Raw genomic sequence first — 15,048 nt, 5'->3', positions numbered from 1 at the left:
GAATGTCTCCTGCAACATCGTACTTGCAACCAAGCTTCTTGGTGTATCCACGTCCTCCACCACCCTTTTCGCCTCGCTCGGACGTGCCGCGAATGTTTCGTCCGTACCTGCTGGAAATATCGTAGCAGCCGTATCGAGGCTGAGTGGAGAGTCCGCTCTCGCCGTCTCACCGGCAGTATGAGCAGGTATCGCAGCCTTGTCGAGGCTCAACGGAGGCAGAGAGGAGAGAGCAGGTGTGGTGCGTGTGAGTGTGCTCGACGGAAGAAGAGGAGAAATCGCGCCTTCACTCGATGTAGAGGAGGAGATCTTCTGGCGTTTCGGCGACGCCGCAGGTTCTTCCGAGTGCGAACGGGCATGCTTGGAGACTGGTGCTGCTGCGGAGACAACAGACGACGTCGTCGTGTCTGGAAGAGTGGCATTGCGAGTGATGAGTTCTGGCATGATGATGGGAAGCGACGACGACGACGACGACTGCGCAGAGGAGGGAGCGGGGTCGTCCATGGGAGCAGAAGGAGGTCGTACTAAGTAGAAGTCAGAATCCAAAAAGGGAGAACAGATACGATGGATGTATACTCAAATTGTGCGATCGATGATGTTAGGTAGTGGCCAATGGGTGATGCCAAGTGCCAGTGTGGATGTTGTTGAAGGTGTGTTCGTTTGTTGAAGCCGCGACGTGGAAGATATAGATGTCGTTTCAGGCCGCAAGCTGCATACGAATGGAAAGTGAGAAAAGAAAATTGCAAAGTGAGAAGTAGAGTAAATCGGTTTGGCAATAGTGAGGTGAAAGTGAAAGTGAAACGAAGCAGACCGAGCACCATCGGGCAAGAGCAGAGCAAAGCAGAGCAGAGCAGGCAGGAGCCAATTGCAATTGCACTTCGCTGCCATCCGCGTGTCTTTCTTGTCTGTTCCATACATCCTAGTCACAAATCGGATTGAGAGGTGCAGACCCTGGGGAAGATGGACCAGAAGATACCAAGGAAAAGGGGTAGAATCAAGGCTCTACAGACCTATGTAGAGTATCACAATGACTCGTCAAAATACTTTTTGAATCTCGCGCTCTTCCGCAGCCCAGCTTCCTGAATCACCTCATGACAAGCCATCAGCAATCGTGGGAAGCGAATACACCAGTAGTTCAAGTATCCCTCATCCAACGGTCCAACGCGTTTCTTGACATCTTCGGGCATATCCTCGTAGTGGTTCTTCTTGTTTCGCAATGCTCGCAGCAGATCGAGGAGTCGACTTCCCGTGTACTTGCGTTGTTTCCCCAGAGTCTGCACAAAGAAAACGTCGAGCTTAGACAAGAAGTCAGGGCGATCGGAATGGGCGTCGATGACTTCTCTGGCACGACTTTCGAGGCGGCACAAGTCGGGAGAGTCTCCCGCATAGTTATCCTCCCACGTCCCACGCACTTCTCGCTCAAAGTGGTCAGAACAGTCACACAGGAATTGCAGGCGCTGTTCCGGAGTCCAGAAGTAGGGATGATTGAGCACCTGTTGCGCCGTCGGTCTGTCTTCCGGACGTGCCGACAGCATACTCGTGATGAGCTGCAGCGGTTCGTAGGCGTCTGACCATTTGGCGAGAGGCTGCATGTCCTTTTTGTCTTGTTTGATGTTCTTGTCGCGAAGACCGTGCCAGCCACTTTCGTCTTCGTATGGATGCACGCCATCGGTCAGGACCCAGAAGAACAGGCATCCCAGTGCGAAGATATCAGCAGCGCGCTTAACACTACTCACTCCCGGAGTCGAACCACTCGGAGAACTGTTTTCGGAGTGCCCACGACTGTGCACACTGTCGCCCTTGTCGCTGGGGTTGTTGATCAGTTCAGGAGCCTTCCATCCGGAGGTGCCGACATTGCCGGTGGGATCAATGAGTGTGCTCATGTTTTCGGGCAAGTTTTTACCCAGACCAAAGTCGGAAATCACCAACCGAGTCGTGCCCGGCGGCTGCGTCGGGCTCGGATGTGCTACCAGGATATTCTGAGGCTTGATGTCGCGATGGATGATGCGCAGCTTGTGCAGATGCAGCAAGCCTGCAGCTACTTGTTGTAGACTTTTCTTCATGTTTTGCTGTATGGCCAGCTTCAGCTTCTGCCGCGTTTGGCGTTGCTCCTCCGTTTTGGCCCGATCAAATTCCCACACATCAAACAGACTGGCTTGGCAGAGCTCGACGGCGATGTACAGAAAGTGGTCATCTCGTTGTCGGCAGAAGTAGCGGACCACGTTGGTATGGCCATCGCTTTGTTGGAGAAAGCTGACTTCTAACTCCACCAGGTCGCAATAGGAGGTGAGCATACGCTTGACTGCGACGTCGCGGCCCTCGAAATTTCCCTGGTACACAATCGTGCCGGCGCTGCCTCGTCCAATCTCCTTGTCAAGATAGATGGAAAGGTTGTTAATTGCGACGGGATTGGTGATGGACAAGGCCGGATCCTCCGATTGGGCGACGCTGATGATGTGCGTGTTGGGATCTGGTGATGTCGGCACAGTCAGTATTCCAGGGGTGTCGGTCTCCGACACGGCGTCATTCTTCTTTGCTGCTCGAGCTTCGGCTTGCGCCAGCTCCTTTTCCTTCTGCTTCCTGCCGCCTCGCCTACCGCGTGTGGCCTTCTTCTTCGGCTTGGGTTCGCCTTCTTTGAGCTCGTCGCCAGGCTCTGCGTCCCCTGTGACTGTTCTCTGAAGAGGCTCTTCCGCAGTGTCAGGAATATCAAAGTGCACTCGGGCAGGAGGAGCTGGTTCGTTTTCGACATGTGCAGGCTGGGGAAAGATCAGCTCTTCGGCAGGTTCGTCTACGCGACGGACAGGCTGTTTATCCGTAGACACCTTGGCCACTTCCGCCAACGGCATCTGCACGCCGGCTTGTTGGGGAATGAAAGCAGCACGAAGTTCTGGCCACTTGTACAGTACCAGGCTGCCTGATACCGCCAGCAACGTGACAGTGATGCCCAGGGTGAAGGCGGTCAGCCAGTGGAGATCAATCGAACCCTTCTCCGATCTAGGTAAAGGTGTATCCATCGCTTCGCTGATGGATGATTTCGATTGGAGCGGCGGCGCAGCATCAATTAGAGGCACATTATTGCCGTCCAGCAATTGCACCTCACTGTAGCTTTCGTGTGGCAGATTATAAACACCTGCAAAGTCTTCCTGATCCCATCGGCGGGCGTCCTTACTGGTAGCTAACGGGGCGTGATATGTCACCGACGGATAGTGTTTCTCGGAGAGTGCATACCAACTGCCGGATTGAGTGCGATTAACATAGACGGGATCAAAGTCTTCGTCGTCGTCCAACCCCGCAAAAGAATGCATGAGGGGTGGTATGGGTTGTGGAAGCACCGCCAGCGATGCATCTTGTGAGAAGTCTTCTTTCGGCCGGATAATGTCGAACACTCGGACCACGGGAGCTGCAAAGACTTGGGTGAAGTCGGGCTTTCTGTACGACTCGGCGGAACTCGTGTCGATGCCACTGATGCGACCATTCCAGTGCGAGTAGACATACTTGTCATCCATAGTTCGGTCATAGGTGTTGCGCAGATCGTTGTCTCGCATGTTTGGGGACCACTCAAAATACTTGATGGTTTCAATAGCCTCTCCCGTAACCCTGTTATGTATACCGATGGTATACTCGGTGCGCCCGAGGACAATGGTTCCGTGGGTCTCGCACTCATTCTCGCCCAGATTGTCGTCGAGAGGGCTGACCAGACGACAGCTCTGGTCCTTGTTGACGTATGAGCCTCCGGGTAGAAAAACATTGCGCGGAAGGCCCGTCTTGGCATCAATATGGTACAGCGTGCTCTTCTTCTCGGCAGTATAAGTCACGCCCAGGTCTCCCGTTTCCTCGTATGGCGCCGCTTCGGACAGCTGCTTGACGGTATAGGGCAGTTTCTGCAATCCAAAGTGGGGATGTAAAACATACATGACCCCATCTTGACTCGGCTCGACGACAAAATGCGCTTCCTCCACCTCTCGGCCATCCGGAGTGTAGGTTTTATTGTGTGGGTGCTGGATGACCTGCACCATATCACTTGTTTCCAATTCCCAGCGCGCGGCACCAGTGCCGCGGTCGCGCGCATACAGCTTTCCATCCACTGTCGCCAGGAGCATGAGATCCTCGACTTGCCAATCCTGCAGAGACCGCGCCGGGTGTCGCGAGGCCAAACCGGGGCTGCTATGAGCCGGTGACCGTGAGGCAGGAGGTGCTCGAACAGCCGGGCCATTGGGTTCGGCTGGAGACACAGTCGCAAGGGCGCGCTGTTGGATAGCTGAGATCCGCGCTTTCTTGTTGTTGTTGTAGCTTTTGTTATTGATATCCTTGATGTTGTTGTTATTGTTGTTTCCTCCATGGTGACTATTGTCGACGTCTGCAGGCCCGACATTGGTATTCTTCTGAGCCTTGTGCTTCACGTGCACATCATGATGGAGCTGCTGGCCCACGGCGGCGTGCCATTGCTCGTCGACACCGGGAACCGAGTCGACGACGTCTCCATCCGGAAGGGCGGCATGTTGGTGATGGTGGTGGTGGTGGTTGCGGTTGCGGTCGGGCTGACTCTGCAGGGCAGCCGCTACTGGCACGAGCAACGATAGCAATAGCAAATCGCGGACTCGCACGTGTGGGTGGGAGCCTGGGGGTCGTCCGGATGGCATGTTGCCATGAACAGGTGGTTCATTGGCCGTACACACGAGAGTCGGGGAGCAGAGACAGCAGCATATGTGTATGCAGTGTGCGTATGGCCGGGAGGGTGGTGGTGGTGCGAGTGGGTGTATGTAATGCAGTTGGGTGTGAGAGTCGGGTGTGAGAGTGTGCGTGCGGGTGGACGGGTGTGAATATGGTGGTGATGTGGTGATGTGGGGGGCGGGAGAAGAGGGAGGAAAGACAAAGAATTGACGGGACAGGGCGCGCGGCGGGAGAAAAAAGAACGAACACTAGGAGGTCGGAGGTAGGAAGAGCTGAAGTCAGCCAACACGAGAATGACGGACGGCAAGGGGAGGATTCCAGGGTGAGGTAGTCTGTTAGTCTGTACACACCGAAGGTACCTGGTAGTCTGGTACAGGTAGGTTACAGTTACCTACCTCAGGCAGTGGTTTAGTCTACATCAGGCCCGTCTACACACACACACACACTGCCCAGGTGTATTTTAGCATATTCAAAAAGCCATCCCTCGATTACACACTGCACCTCCTGGCCGCCGCCCCAGGGAGCACCACCTCCTACCTCCCCCTCCCAGGCCAGGGACAGACTATATCTTCTACCAACATGTACAGCACGATCGTTACCATGGCTCCGATTCAGACTTTGACCGGTGTAAATGTATACTTTTTTACCCTTCTTCTCCTACAACTACAGGTAGATGTACCTCCTAGTTAATTCAGGGCTGAGCGGATGAAAGAAGGTGCACGATCTACATACTGTACACTCGCATTCGTATCACTGCAGCACAATCCTTCGACGATCGACCTTCCCTTGCCTGATGCAAAACAAGAAAAAACTGGGAGGCGGTTTGGCGGGAAGCCAGCTTCTCCTATCCCGGTCTCGATCGAGCAGTGAAGTGGTACGGCAAAGCTGATTCCGCTTCCACCACTACGGATCGTGATACATACCTTACCTAGGTATGTAGGTAGGAGTTAGGTAGGTATACTAACATACAGTACATGTAGTATCCCTCTTTTGTGACCTCGAGTCTCGAGACATCTTCTTTCATTATCATTATCATTATTAAGCCCAGAGTCATTCAAACCAGATTCTATACCTTACCTCAAGTTCTTCAGGAGATTGTCAAAGATAAGGTAAGGTTCCTCCATGTTTGTCTGACGATGCCCGCCTCCTCCGTACCTGGTAAGTCCCGTCTCTCCGTAAGTTCTTAAGGTCAGGTATGTAGACAAGGATGGTGGTTTCATGCGGCTCTTTCTCGCCATGCTGACGGGACGACGAAACCTGTTACCAACCATCCCTGCAGAAACACACTTACCTAGGAGAGATACGAACCGACGACTACAAATTCCACAATCAGATAAAATGCTGGAATATACCGAATTGTACCGGCTACACTACCTGAACTATACCTAGCTGTACATTATCTATACCTTACCCTCTTTACTCTAGTCGCTGCTCGCGTGAGCGACTACTCTGTCATTTTCGGTGACCGTCGTAGTAGTATCAGAGGTATTATAGAGAGACCAAGTTCTCATTCTAATGATACTGAATCCTATAAGATCTCCCCAGCTACCTAGGTACCTATACCTGTACCTGTACCTGATCTGAACAGGTAGGTACCTTAGTGAATTATGCATGTATGCACCGCTCTTGGCTTTTCTGTCTCAACTACAAAATCGAACCATTTCCATTTCCTAGCTACCTTACCTATATGTACTTGTACTTGTATATATTACCACAAGGTAGGTAATGTATCTCATGCGTGAGAGTGTCTGACATAAGAATCTCTTTCACACACACAAGTCGACATATCTATTTGTCCCAAGGCACAGGGTATAGAATGGGTATATATACCTTACTGTCGATTCAAGAGGCTAGGCTAGCATCGCCTTACAGCATGCGCTGATCACACTTGAGCCTGACATGACTGGCTTGATGCAAGGGACTAAGAGAAGAAGTGACGAAAGAGAGAGGAGTGGATATCATAGTCGATCTTGTCGGCGCTGACAGTTTCGAATAATAGTAGATAAGGTAACCGGTGGTCTGATTGCACTCGTAGGTACGCACCTAAGGTATGTAGTGATTTAACTTCTTTTCCGAAAAGCCGCACTTGCAAGTCAAACATCATGCCATCCATCTCTTTCTATTTCTATGCCCAGACCCAAATCCAGCAGAAAGACAGGTAGTGATCAAAGGTTTTTTTCCTGTGAAAAACAAAAACAAAACAAAAATCGTATTGATTCTATTGTTTCTCATGTAAGATGCTGCTTCTTCTGTTGCTCCTGTGGTTTTTGCTTATGGTGGTCCAAATAGGCTCGATAATCATCACACCACATTCGCAAACCTTCAGCAAGACCCACTGTCGGCCTATATCCGAGAATCTCAATGGCCTTGGTGTTGTCAGAAAAGTGGGTTCGGACTGCATCTTTGACGCTTCCAGTGTCGAGAGTTTGGGCTGCTCCAGTCACAAATGTGACAATTTCCAGGACGAATGCGACCATCCATGCGAGCCACAAGGGTACGAAGACGCGGAAGCGTGGTACATGTCCAAATTGAGCCCAAATGGCCGAAAAAAAGTCCCAGAAGTATACGGGTTCTTGGTTGGATATGAAGAATGCCTGTCCGGCTGCGGTCTGCGTCGATAGGAGATTTTCTGCTGCGAGGATATGTGCTTGGACGGCGTTGTCAATGTACATGAAGTCGTACCTAGAAGTGTTGTTCAAGAGTATCGTGAGTTTGAATTGTCTCTCAAGTATCTCTGAGCCTAGTAGTAGAGACTGCAGTCGAAGAGAGAGAGAGAGCAGAAGGGAGACTCACAAATTGTTGCCGTCTCCCACCACAAAATACGTCTCGCCCTTGGTAATCAGGTCATGTATCAGGCTGATGACTGCAATATCTCCCGGCCCAATAATGGTACAAGGCCGCAGAGCACATGCCTTCAACCCCTGGGCAGCATACTCCGGCGACAACACATACTGCTCAGCCATGGCCTTAGATTTGCCATAATGCAAAGTGGCACGCCCCAGCGGAATAGACTCATTCATATTGTAATAATCATGGTCCAAGTCATCAATAACAGCAGTACAACTGCTGGTATAGACAAACTTGCGACAACCAGTCTCGAGAGTGGCCTGAAGGACATTGACAGTGCCGTGGTAATTAATCGCTTTGACCTTTTCCCACTGCTTGCTGTCTCTGCTGTATCGGAGATCTCGAGCAGGGACAATACCGGCACAGTGGAAGACAATATCCGGGCGATAGTTCTGAAAGGCAGCTTGTACACTGTCAGCGGAGGTAATGTCAGCATGGAGCCAGCCGACGACGGTACGCTGCCAATGCTGTTGTTGTTGCTGTATGGCCTCTTCCGGCGGTGAAGCCAGATCCAGAACGGTAATTCTCCAATCCGGATGCTTTTGGAGCAGAGTTTGGATAATGTTGCGTCCCAGAAATCCAGCGCCGCCGGTGACGAGGCACTCGACAGCACCGGAAGTCATGGTGGCGAGGGTCAGAAGATGGATAATATGACATGAATGAGAGAGAAAAAGCAATACGGTATGGATGCAGGAGATGCCGACACAACTAAAACACAAGCCTTGTCCTTGCAGCGTGAAGAAAGTGCACTGACCATACAGCTTGGCGTGGGAGGGAAGTCTTTTTTCTCACAGGTATACTGCTCAGGTATATGATGACTTGAGGTATTACTGTATATCAACCATCTTCCACATCATAGATTGCCTTTTCAGTACCATGTCCAGCCTGTACAGCAAGGTAGGTAAATCCAATTAATTGACACCAGCCCGGCAAAGAAGGTCTGCAACATAGAAAGTCCCACTCCTCCATCATCACCGCCATCCCATTCACACACCTCCTCGAGTCTTCCATCATGAAGATCAACGAGCACACAGGTAGGTTAAACCCCTTTCCCTTCCCACAAAAAAAAACCAACAATCCCGCTGAAAAATATATTGTCTTTCCTACCCATGTGCCCTCCAGCCCTCTCCTCACGCTCCATCCTCCTCGTACCTTACAGCCCCCATCACGTCCCCACCTACCACCAATGGATGCAAGATCCGGACCTCCAAGCAGCAACCGCCTCGGAACCCCTCAGTCTCGAAGAAGAATATGCTATGCAACGCTCTTGGAGATTGGATTCCGACAAACTCACTTTTATCATCTGCCGACCTCGAGATGAAACATCATCATCATCATCATCATCATCAACAACAACAACAACAACAACAACTCCCGGGTCCTCCTCCTCCTCCTCCTCCGATAGAGAAAAAGAAACCCAAGAAGAAAAAGTCCAAAAAGACCAAATAACCGCCACAAAAGACGACTCACCCGACCGCATGATAGGAGACATCAATCTTTTTCTATTTCCTCTCGACTCCTCCTCATCACCATCACCACCATCACCACCATCATCAGAAGCTATCCCTCCTCCTCCACCTCCTCCAAAAATCCTCGGAGAAATCGAAATCATGATCGCCGACAAATCCTCGCAACGTAAAGGCCACGGAAAAACTTCCTTGCTCATCTTCCTGGACTATATTCTCGAGCATTGGAGTTTGATAGGACGGGAATTTTCTTCTTCTTTTTCCTCCTCCTCCTCTTCATCTTCAGACCCTTCGACTTCTTTCTCAGCAGCAGCAGCAGCAATCTCTCCTCAACTGGCATATCTGAGGGTCAAGGTGCATGAGACGAATGTGGGTAGTATTCGATTGTTTGAAAGTGTCGGGTTTCAGAGAGTTTCGGAAACGGCGAATTATTTTGGGGAGATTGAGATGCGATGGTATACTACTGGTGATGGTGATGGTGGTGGTCACACAGGTGGGGAAAAGGCAAGGGAGCTTCCATATCGAATGGAAGCCGTCACAGAAAGCTCGTGAGATGAGATAGATCTAGAGAGGTCTGCAACAGGCGGTGACAATCAACAAATTCAATCAAAAAACTACCTACGTAGCAGCAAAAAGTGTCGACAGCGACACTCATATCATGTCCACCCACGGCGGCCCATGGAGGGCAATAATCATACATTCTGTCATAGTTCGCATCATCATAAAAGTCATTCCGCACTCAGTCGAGCTGGAAAGTGCCAGTTAATGGCGTATCCAGCACACTCTTCCCCACGTACACTTGATACTTCCCATCCGGCACCACCCAAGTCTGATTGAATGCGTTCCAGTACGAAATATCCCGTCTCATCAACGGGAAGCTGACTTTGGCACTCTCTCCCGGCGGGACATGGACCTTGTCGAAACCACGTAGAGTCCTCGTGTTGGGATTGTTTCCCAGACTCTTCTCGGGCACGGGGATCTGAATGTACAACTGTGCTACTTCAGCAGCACTCACCGTTCCTGTATTGGTGATCGTCGCGCTGATCGTGCCCACGCTTTCAAACAACGACTTGAGTCCACCAACGGCAATATCATCACGGTCTGCGTTCTGATTGGTGGTGCCATTAGTGTACACGGGCGCCGTGTTGACAGAGTGGGATGTCGACGTCGCGTTGATGTTAATCTCCAGTCCATCGTAGGAGAATGTCGTGTACGTGAGTCCATATCCGAATTCGAATCGTGGAGTCACGTCGCGAGCTAGGAAGTTGCGGTAGTCGATGTTAACACCTTCGCTAAAGTCGCACTGTGGATCCCGAGACTTGTCGATACAAGGTCCAGCCAAGTCCTTGTAGTCGGAGGCTTTCTTGGCTACAGTATACGGCAGACGACCCGATGGACTGACATCGCCGTAAAGGAGGGACACGACAGCGCGACCAGCATCCTGTCCCGGAAGATGAGCAAATAGAACTGCGGTAACATTATTGTTCTGAATCCACTCATCCACCAGACGTGGTCCAGCGTTGTGAATGACGACGATCGTATTGTCACATTGAGAAGCCACGCTCTTCACCAAGTCATCGCTCTCTTCGTCAGCTAAGCCAGGGCGATCCCATGCCTCACTCGCGTATTCGTTGATGAAGACCAGGCATGCGTCAGAGCTCGGTACCACTTTGGGATCGAACGAGGTGAAGTCGTAAAAGATGGAAGTGTCGTCGTCGTAGGCTCTGGCCTGTATGGCATCATACGGACTGCTGATGTACGCAGGGTTGTTACTGCCACTGCCACCGCCTACAATGAGGGTGCCCATGAACTTTGATGGCGCGCCTGTCACGGGCTGGTTGCGCATAATCTGCTGTTCTTGTGGCTGTTGCAAACTGATGGCTTCTCTGTTTTGAGTCCAGTCTCCCGTCCCAGGATTGAAGTGAGACTGTGGAATCGCGTCGTAGCCGAAGATGGAGAGTGTTTTTGGTTTGTTGAGTGGCAAAGTACCATTGACATTCTTCACCAGAACATGGCCCTCGATTGCTTGACGTAGAAGGGAGTCTTTCGCAGCTGGATCCTTGGCGTCGACATAATCATGCGGCTCCAGGATGTCTGCAGGCATTCCAATGCCCAGGGGAGGGTATGAAGGATCATCTTGACCAAATTTGAACCAGGTAGCCAGAATTCGTGTTGCCATGTCTGTCAGTCGACTACTTTCAAGGCCTTCTTTCGCGTTGGCCAGCTGGTCATTGTCCCAGTAAGCGCTGACTGGCAAGGCCATGTCCAGACCCGCGTTTGCAGAGTCCAGCGATGAGTGCTGAGCATTCCAGTCCGACATGACAAATCCCTGGAAGTTGAACTCGCCTTTGAGCATACCGTTCAAGATCTTGGAATTCTCGCAGCCATAGCTTTGGTTGATCCGGTTGTACGAGCACATGACACTGCCAACGCCCGCTCTGACTGCATCCTGAAAAGGCCAGAGGTATAGCTCATGCATCGTTCGATCGTCAATGTTTGTGCTCTGGCTCGGGATCGTGCCATCATCGTCGTTGATGGGATTCCTGTTGGTTTCCTGTTCGTTGGCCACCAGATGCTTGATGCACGCAATGACACTCTGTTGCAGTCCGATGACAGATTGTGCACCAAGCACACCATCGAGATATGGGTCGCTTGCAAAGCCTTCCCAATTGCGTCCAGAAGTCAGTACTCTGCCGATCGGCCCCACTACTGGTCCCAATGCCACGTTGACGCCCTTTTTCTTGAATTCAGCACCCATGAATACTGCACGTTCTTTGGCCAGCGTCACGTTCCATGAAGCTCCGGCCGAAATACCAGAAGCATATGAGTTCACCCCATCTGTGTCTCTGACTCCGTTTCCGGCATCATGTAAGCACAGCCCGGGAAATCCTATCTTGTTCGCCGATCCTGAAACGCCCACACATCCCGTGTTTGCAGTTCCATAACCAATGGTGAGGTTGTTCATATCCTTTGGGCCCAGCTTCGCAACGGCGTCTTTGGCCTTGCCATAGGCCTCTGACCAGTCCGAATCTCCGCCACCGTAGCCTTGTGGGGATGGATAGACAATCTCGCTGGTCCATTTCACTGCTTGTGCTCCATTGTGCAGCAAAGTGAGCAGCGCGAGGAGTGGCAGCAGCAACAACATGACGATGGTGGCTCCGGTGATCCACTTGTGCTTCTGCACCCAGATATAGGCCCGTTCTCTGCGCCCGTACCCAAGGAGAGGTGAGTCTTCAGAGGTGTGACTTGATGAGGTGACCGCGTGTGCCTTTTCGTTCACAGAATCCATCAGCTTTATGTTGGCGTGATATGTGCAATGTTGGACCGGTAGAGACGGCCTGTTTGCATTGCTCTCGTCAGAGGTTTCGTTGAAGAGATGAGCTGGGTTGAGTTGGTAAGAGAAGAGAAGTGAAGTCAGGATTTGGTTTCGGTGCGAGGTTGAAGTCACTTGCCGTGTCGTCGTCACTGTTTGTGTTCAGAAGGTTGGTGACGGTTGCACTTGACTGCGGTAGTGGTTGTCAAGGGCAATCCCAGTCGATGTTGGTCTTGGCAGCAACTCCATCCGAGATCAGTATCAGAACAACAACATCGTGAGGAGAATAATTGCTACCAGGTATCCTACCTACACTTAATGAACTGTAACTACTATAGCGATCTACGATGTGTGTGCTACGACGCTCCAGAATAGGGCTAGAATACTATGGGCAGATGCGATCAGTGCCCGCAGACGCTCTCTGCCATGAGCCTCCCTCATAGTAGGTTGTGTGATTGATATAAGAATTCATCACCTTCTCCCCAGACACTTCTCTGCTTCTGCCCCTGCCTCTGTCATAGCCCTAAAATACTCACTGGAACCGGTTCCATGTCGAGCAGAGATCTGCATATGGGCATATACCATTGCTGGAATCAAGAAGAGCCTCTCGGGCACAGCTTTATCCCGAACCTTTTGTTCTAAGAAGCCGAAAAAGCTCTTGAAAGTCTCAAACAGTGCGGCTCTTCCACCTTCGACTGACAAGAGCTTTGACTGCACTTCATCATCCTCTCTGTACAGTTCGAGCGCAATCACCATGATGGCGTGTCTGGTCTCGTTGCGGAACATGACACCGTTGCTGGCAATCAAAGCTGCCCATCGGCTGGTGGTATGTTCTCCTCTCCAGACGGCGCACACTTCGCGCAGGTGACCTCGGGCATGACGAATTGCCATTCCTCTGAAGATGTAGAACGCCGGCTCACCGTCCATGCTGAAGAAGATACGATGCAGTGTTGACATGAACCGGCGGTAGACGAAGAAGACGTATTCATACTGGAAAGTCCGCAGAGCCAGCGGCAGACCTTGATATGTGCTTACTGGTGCGAAGAGCTTGGTTAGTGCAGTGCTTAGTTCGACTGCTTGCTCAAACATGAGATGCTTCGTGTTGTTGAGGACTGCCAGAATGGTGTGACGAATGGGAAGTGTTCTTTCGAGAAGTTGACGTGGGCTTTCCTGATCAGGCTCATGCTGCACGTCTGCCTCCGGAGGTGCCACAGTTTCCTCCAAGTGTGTCTGTTCAGGAACAGAAGGCGGCATGCCGGCAGCCAGACAGGCGTGCTGATCCAGTTCAACAATAGCGTTCCAGAGTGATCGATCGTCAGAGTCGGCGTTGTCATCGTGATGCTCGCTCCTGTGCAGACTCAAAGTCATTGCACTGCGCACGCTATTTCCTGACCTGATGTAGGATGCGGTTGTATCAGTGGTCAAGACTTGCTCAGCCAGATTAAGCAACGACATTAATCGAACAGACTTGATATCCACCTCGCCACTCTCTGGCCTTGAAGTCGGGAGACCAGATGCAAGATCTAGCCATCGCGCAACCTTGTCTGGAGTGATATGCGCTTGGTCCTGCGGATATGTCGCGTTGGCCAACGCCAGTACCAGGAGCATTTCTATCATGAAACTTATAGCGGTGTTTTGTGGGCCGACGAGCATGGCTATGTAACTCTGTTCGAAGGAAGGGCGATCTACAACGGGGAAAACAGTGTGCCAGGTGTCGAAATACCTAGACACGAGCTCCATGGACGAAATTAGTGGCATGTCATCGTAGAGAGACGCAACCATAAGGTCCTCCAGGTTCGCCAAACCTCGTTTAGATTTTGGCTCCGCATCGTCGTCGCCAGCAGAGCCACTGAGGCGTGCTTGTCCGACATAAACCATAAGAGGGTCGAAGTGTGGCAAGATACCAGGAGAGTGTGTTCTCCCACGTTTCGACCCATGCTGCGCGTGCCAGATCCAGTCGTGAGTAGCATACCCCGACTTTTTCCTCGGAGTCGATCGGATTGTGTATTTGGTATCCAGAACGTCCTTTGCTATAGCATCTACTCGCTGATGTAGGATTGGCGCAGAATCTTTCGCCAAAGGTTGCAGGCCATCATATCTGCAGACGTCTGCCGTACCATACTTCTCACATTGCAGACACGGTAGAGTCCTGGAGCACTTCACCTTGCGCTGGTGACAAACGGAGCATGAAGCTTGTATTCGGGTTCGCTTACGGTGATGCTGAGCTGAAGCTGTGTCCATTGTGACGAGCAGGAGTATAAAATATATATATGATACTATATAAGAAGATGCGTGAAGAGAGCTCGGCGGTGCTCGGCGAATTTGAGATGTGTTATTAGACCGTAGTCTTACAGCCGGAGAATTCATCCAAAGAGTACTATAGACAACTATTATATATAGTATTGAAATAAAAAAAAATAAGATCTATAGGTAGTATTATATTTAGAGTATATTATAGTAGTTAGTTAGATAGCTAGTTGTTTCTAAACTCCTTAGGATATCTATACTAAGTGTCTATATACTATTAGAGTAAAGCTTGAATTATAGAAGTAACAAAGCACTATTCTAGATAGAGAGATCTAGTATCTTAAGTTATTTTTAAACTATTTAATTTAATTTAATTAATATATAATAGAAATAGAAGTACTAGCTATTAGTATATTCTAGTCTTTTAGCTAGAAGAGTTAATAAATAGTATTATAAGAGAATAATATATATATATATATATATATATATATAGTAGTAGTAGTAGTA

The 15,048-nt window shown here is 50.6% G+C and overlaps 5 protein-coding genes across 5 annotated transcripts; 1 reads left to right on the top strand and 4 right to left on the bottom strand.

Moving 5' to 3' along the window:
* Window positions 1-429: 429 nt before the first annotated feature.
* Window positions 430-4,741, bottom strand: SEPMUDRAFT_151197 (uncharacterized protein). The gene is made up of 2 exons (XM_016906666.1): window positions 574-4,741; window positions 430-521 (listed from the first exon to the last, which is right to left on the bottom strand). Exon 1 carries the CDS (start codon window positions 4,635-4,637, stop codon window positions 1,020-1,022), a length of 3,618 nt encoding a protein of 1,205 aa, XP_016758310.1. The 5' UTR covers window positions 4,638-4,741; the 3' UTR covers window positions 430-521; window positions 574-1,019.
* Window positions 4,742-6,645: 1,904 nt separating this feature from the next.
* On the bottom strand, window positions 6,646-8,139 carry SEPMUDRAFT_151196 (NAD(P)-binding protein; the record flags this gene model as incomplete). The annotated part of the gene is made up of 2 exons (XM_016906665.1): window positions 6,646-7,350; window positions 7,462-8,139. Coding segments are annotated over 2 exons (1,132 nt in total), but the record flags the coding sequence as incomplete, so codon positions are not given.
* Window positions 8,140-8,442: 303 nt separating this feature from the next.
* SEPMUDRAFT_71351 (uncharacterized protein) lies at window positions 8,443-12,369 on the top strand. The gene is made up of 2 exons (XM_016909936.1): window positions 8,443-8,549; window positions 8,638-12,369. The coding sequence occupies exons 1-2, from the start codon at window positions 8,528-8,530 to the stop codon at window positions 9,531-9,533; spliced, it is 918 nt and encodes a 305-aa protein (XP_016758307.1). The 5' UTR covers window positions 8,443-8,527; the 3' UTR covers window positions 9,534-12,369.
* Window positions 9,421-12,369, bottom strand: SEPMUDRAFT_127847 (glycoside hydrolase family 3 protein). Its single transcript, XM_016902174.1, has one exon. The coding sequence runs from the start codon at window positions 12,124-12,126 to the stop codon at window positions 9,721-9,723; it is 2,406 nt and encodes an 801-aa protein (XP_016758308.1). The 5' UTR covers window positions 12,127-12,369; the 3' UTR covers window positions 9,421-9,720.
* A 396-nt stretch (window positions 12,370-12,765) lies between these two features.
* On the bottom strand, window positions 12,766-14,052 carry SEPMUDRAFT_143922 (uncharacterized protein; the record flags this gene model as incomplete). Its single annotated transcript, XM_016903057.1, has 1 exon — window positions 12,766-14,052. The coding sequence occupies one exon, from the start codon at window positions 14,050-14,052 to the stop codon at window positions 12,766-12,768; it is 1,287 nt and encodes a 428-aa protein (XP_016758306.1).
* Window positions 14,053-15,048: the final 996 nt, after the last annotated feature.

The sequence above is a fragment of the Sphaerulina musiva genome (assembly GCF_000320565.1).
Source record: "Sphaerulina musiva SO2202 unplaced genomic scaffold SEPMUscaffold_9, whole genome shotgun sequence".
NCBI classification, from domain to species: domain Eukaryota; kingdom Fungi; phylum Ascomycota; class Dothideomycetes; order Mycosphaerellales; family Mycosphaerellaceae; genus Sphaerulina; species Sphaerulina musiva.
The sequence above is the reverse complement of the archived record's forward strand: the minus strand, read 5'-3'. Positions and strand labels throughout refer to the sequence as shown.

What these genes read in the sequence shown, in the direction of transcription:
- SEPMUDRAFT_151197 (XM_016906666.1), bottom strand. Translation starts at nt 4,637, where the DNA reads ATGCCATCCGGACGACCCCCAGGCTCCCACCCACACGTGCGAGTCCGC.
- SEPMUDRAFT_71351 (XM_016909936.1), top strand. Translation starts at nt 8,528, where the DNA reads ATGAAGATCAACGAGCACACAG. An exon ending in GAAGATCAACGAGCACACAG is followed by an intron (nt 8,550 to 8,637) that starts GTAGGTTAAACC and finishes TGTGCCCTCCAG; the next exon opens with CCCTCTCCTCACGCTCCATC.
- SEPMUDRAFT_127847 (XM_016902174.1), bottom strand. Translation starts at nt 12,126, where the DNA reads ATGTTGTTGCTGCTGCCACTCCTCGCGCTGCTCACTTTGCTGCACAAT.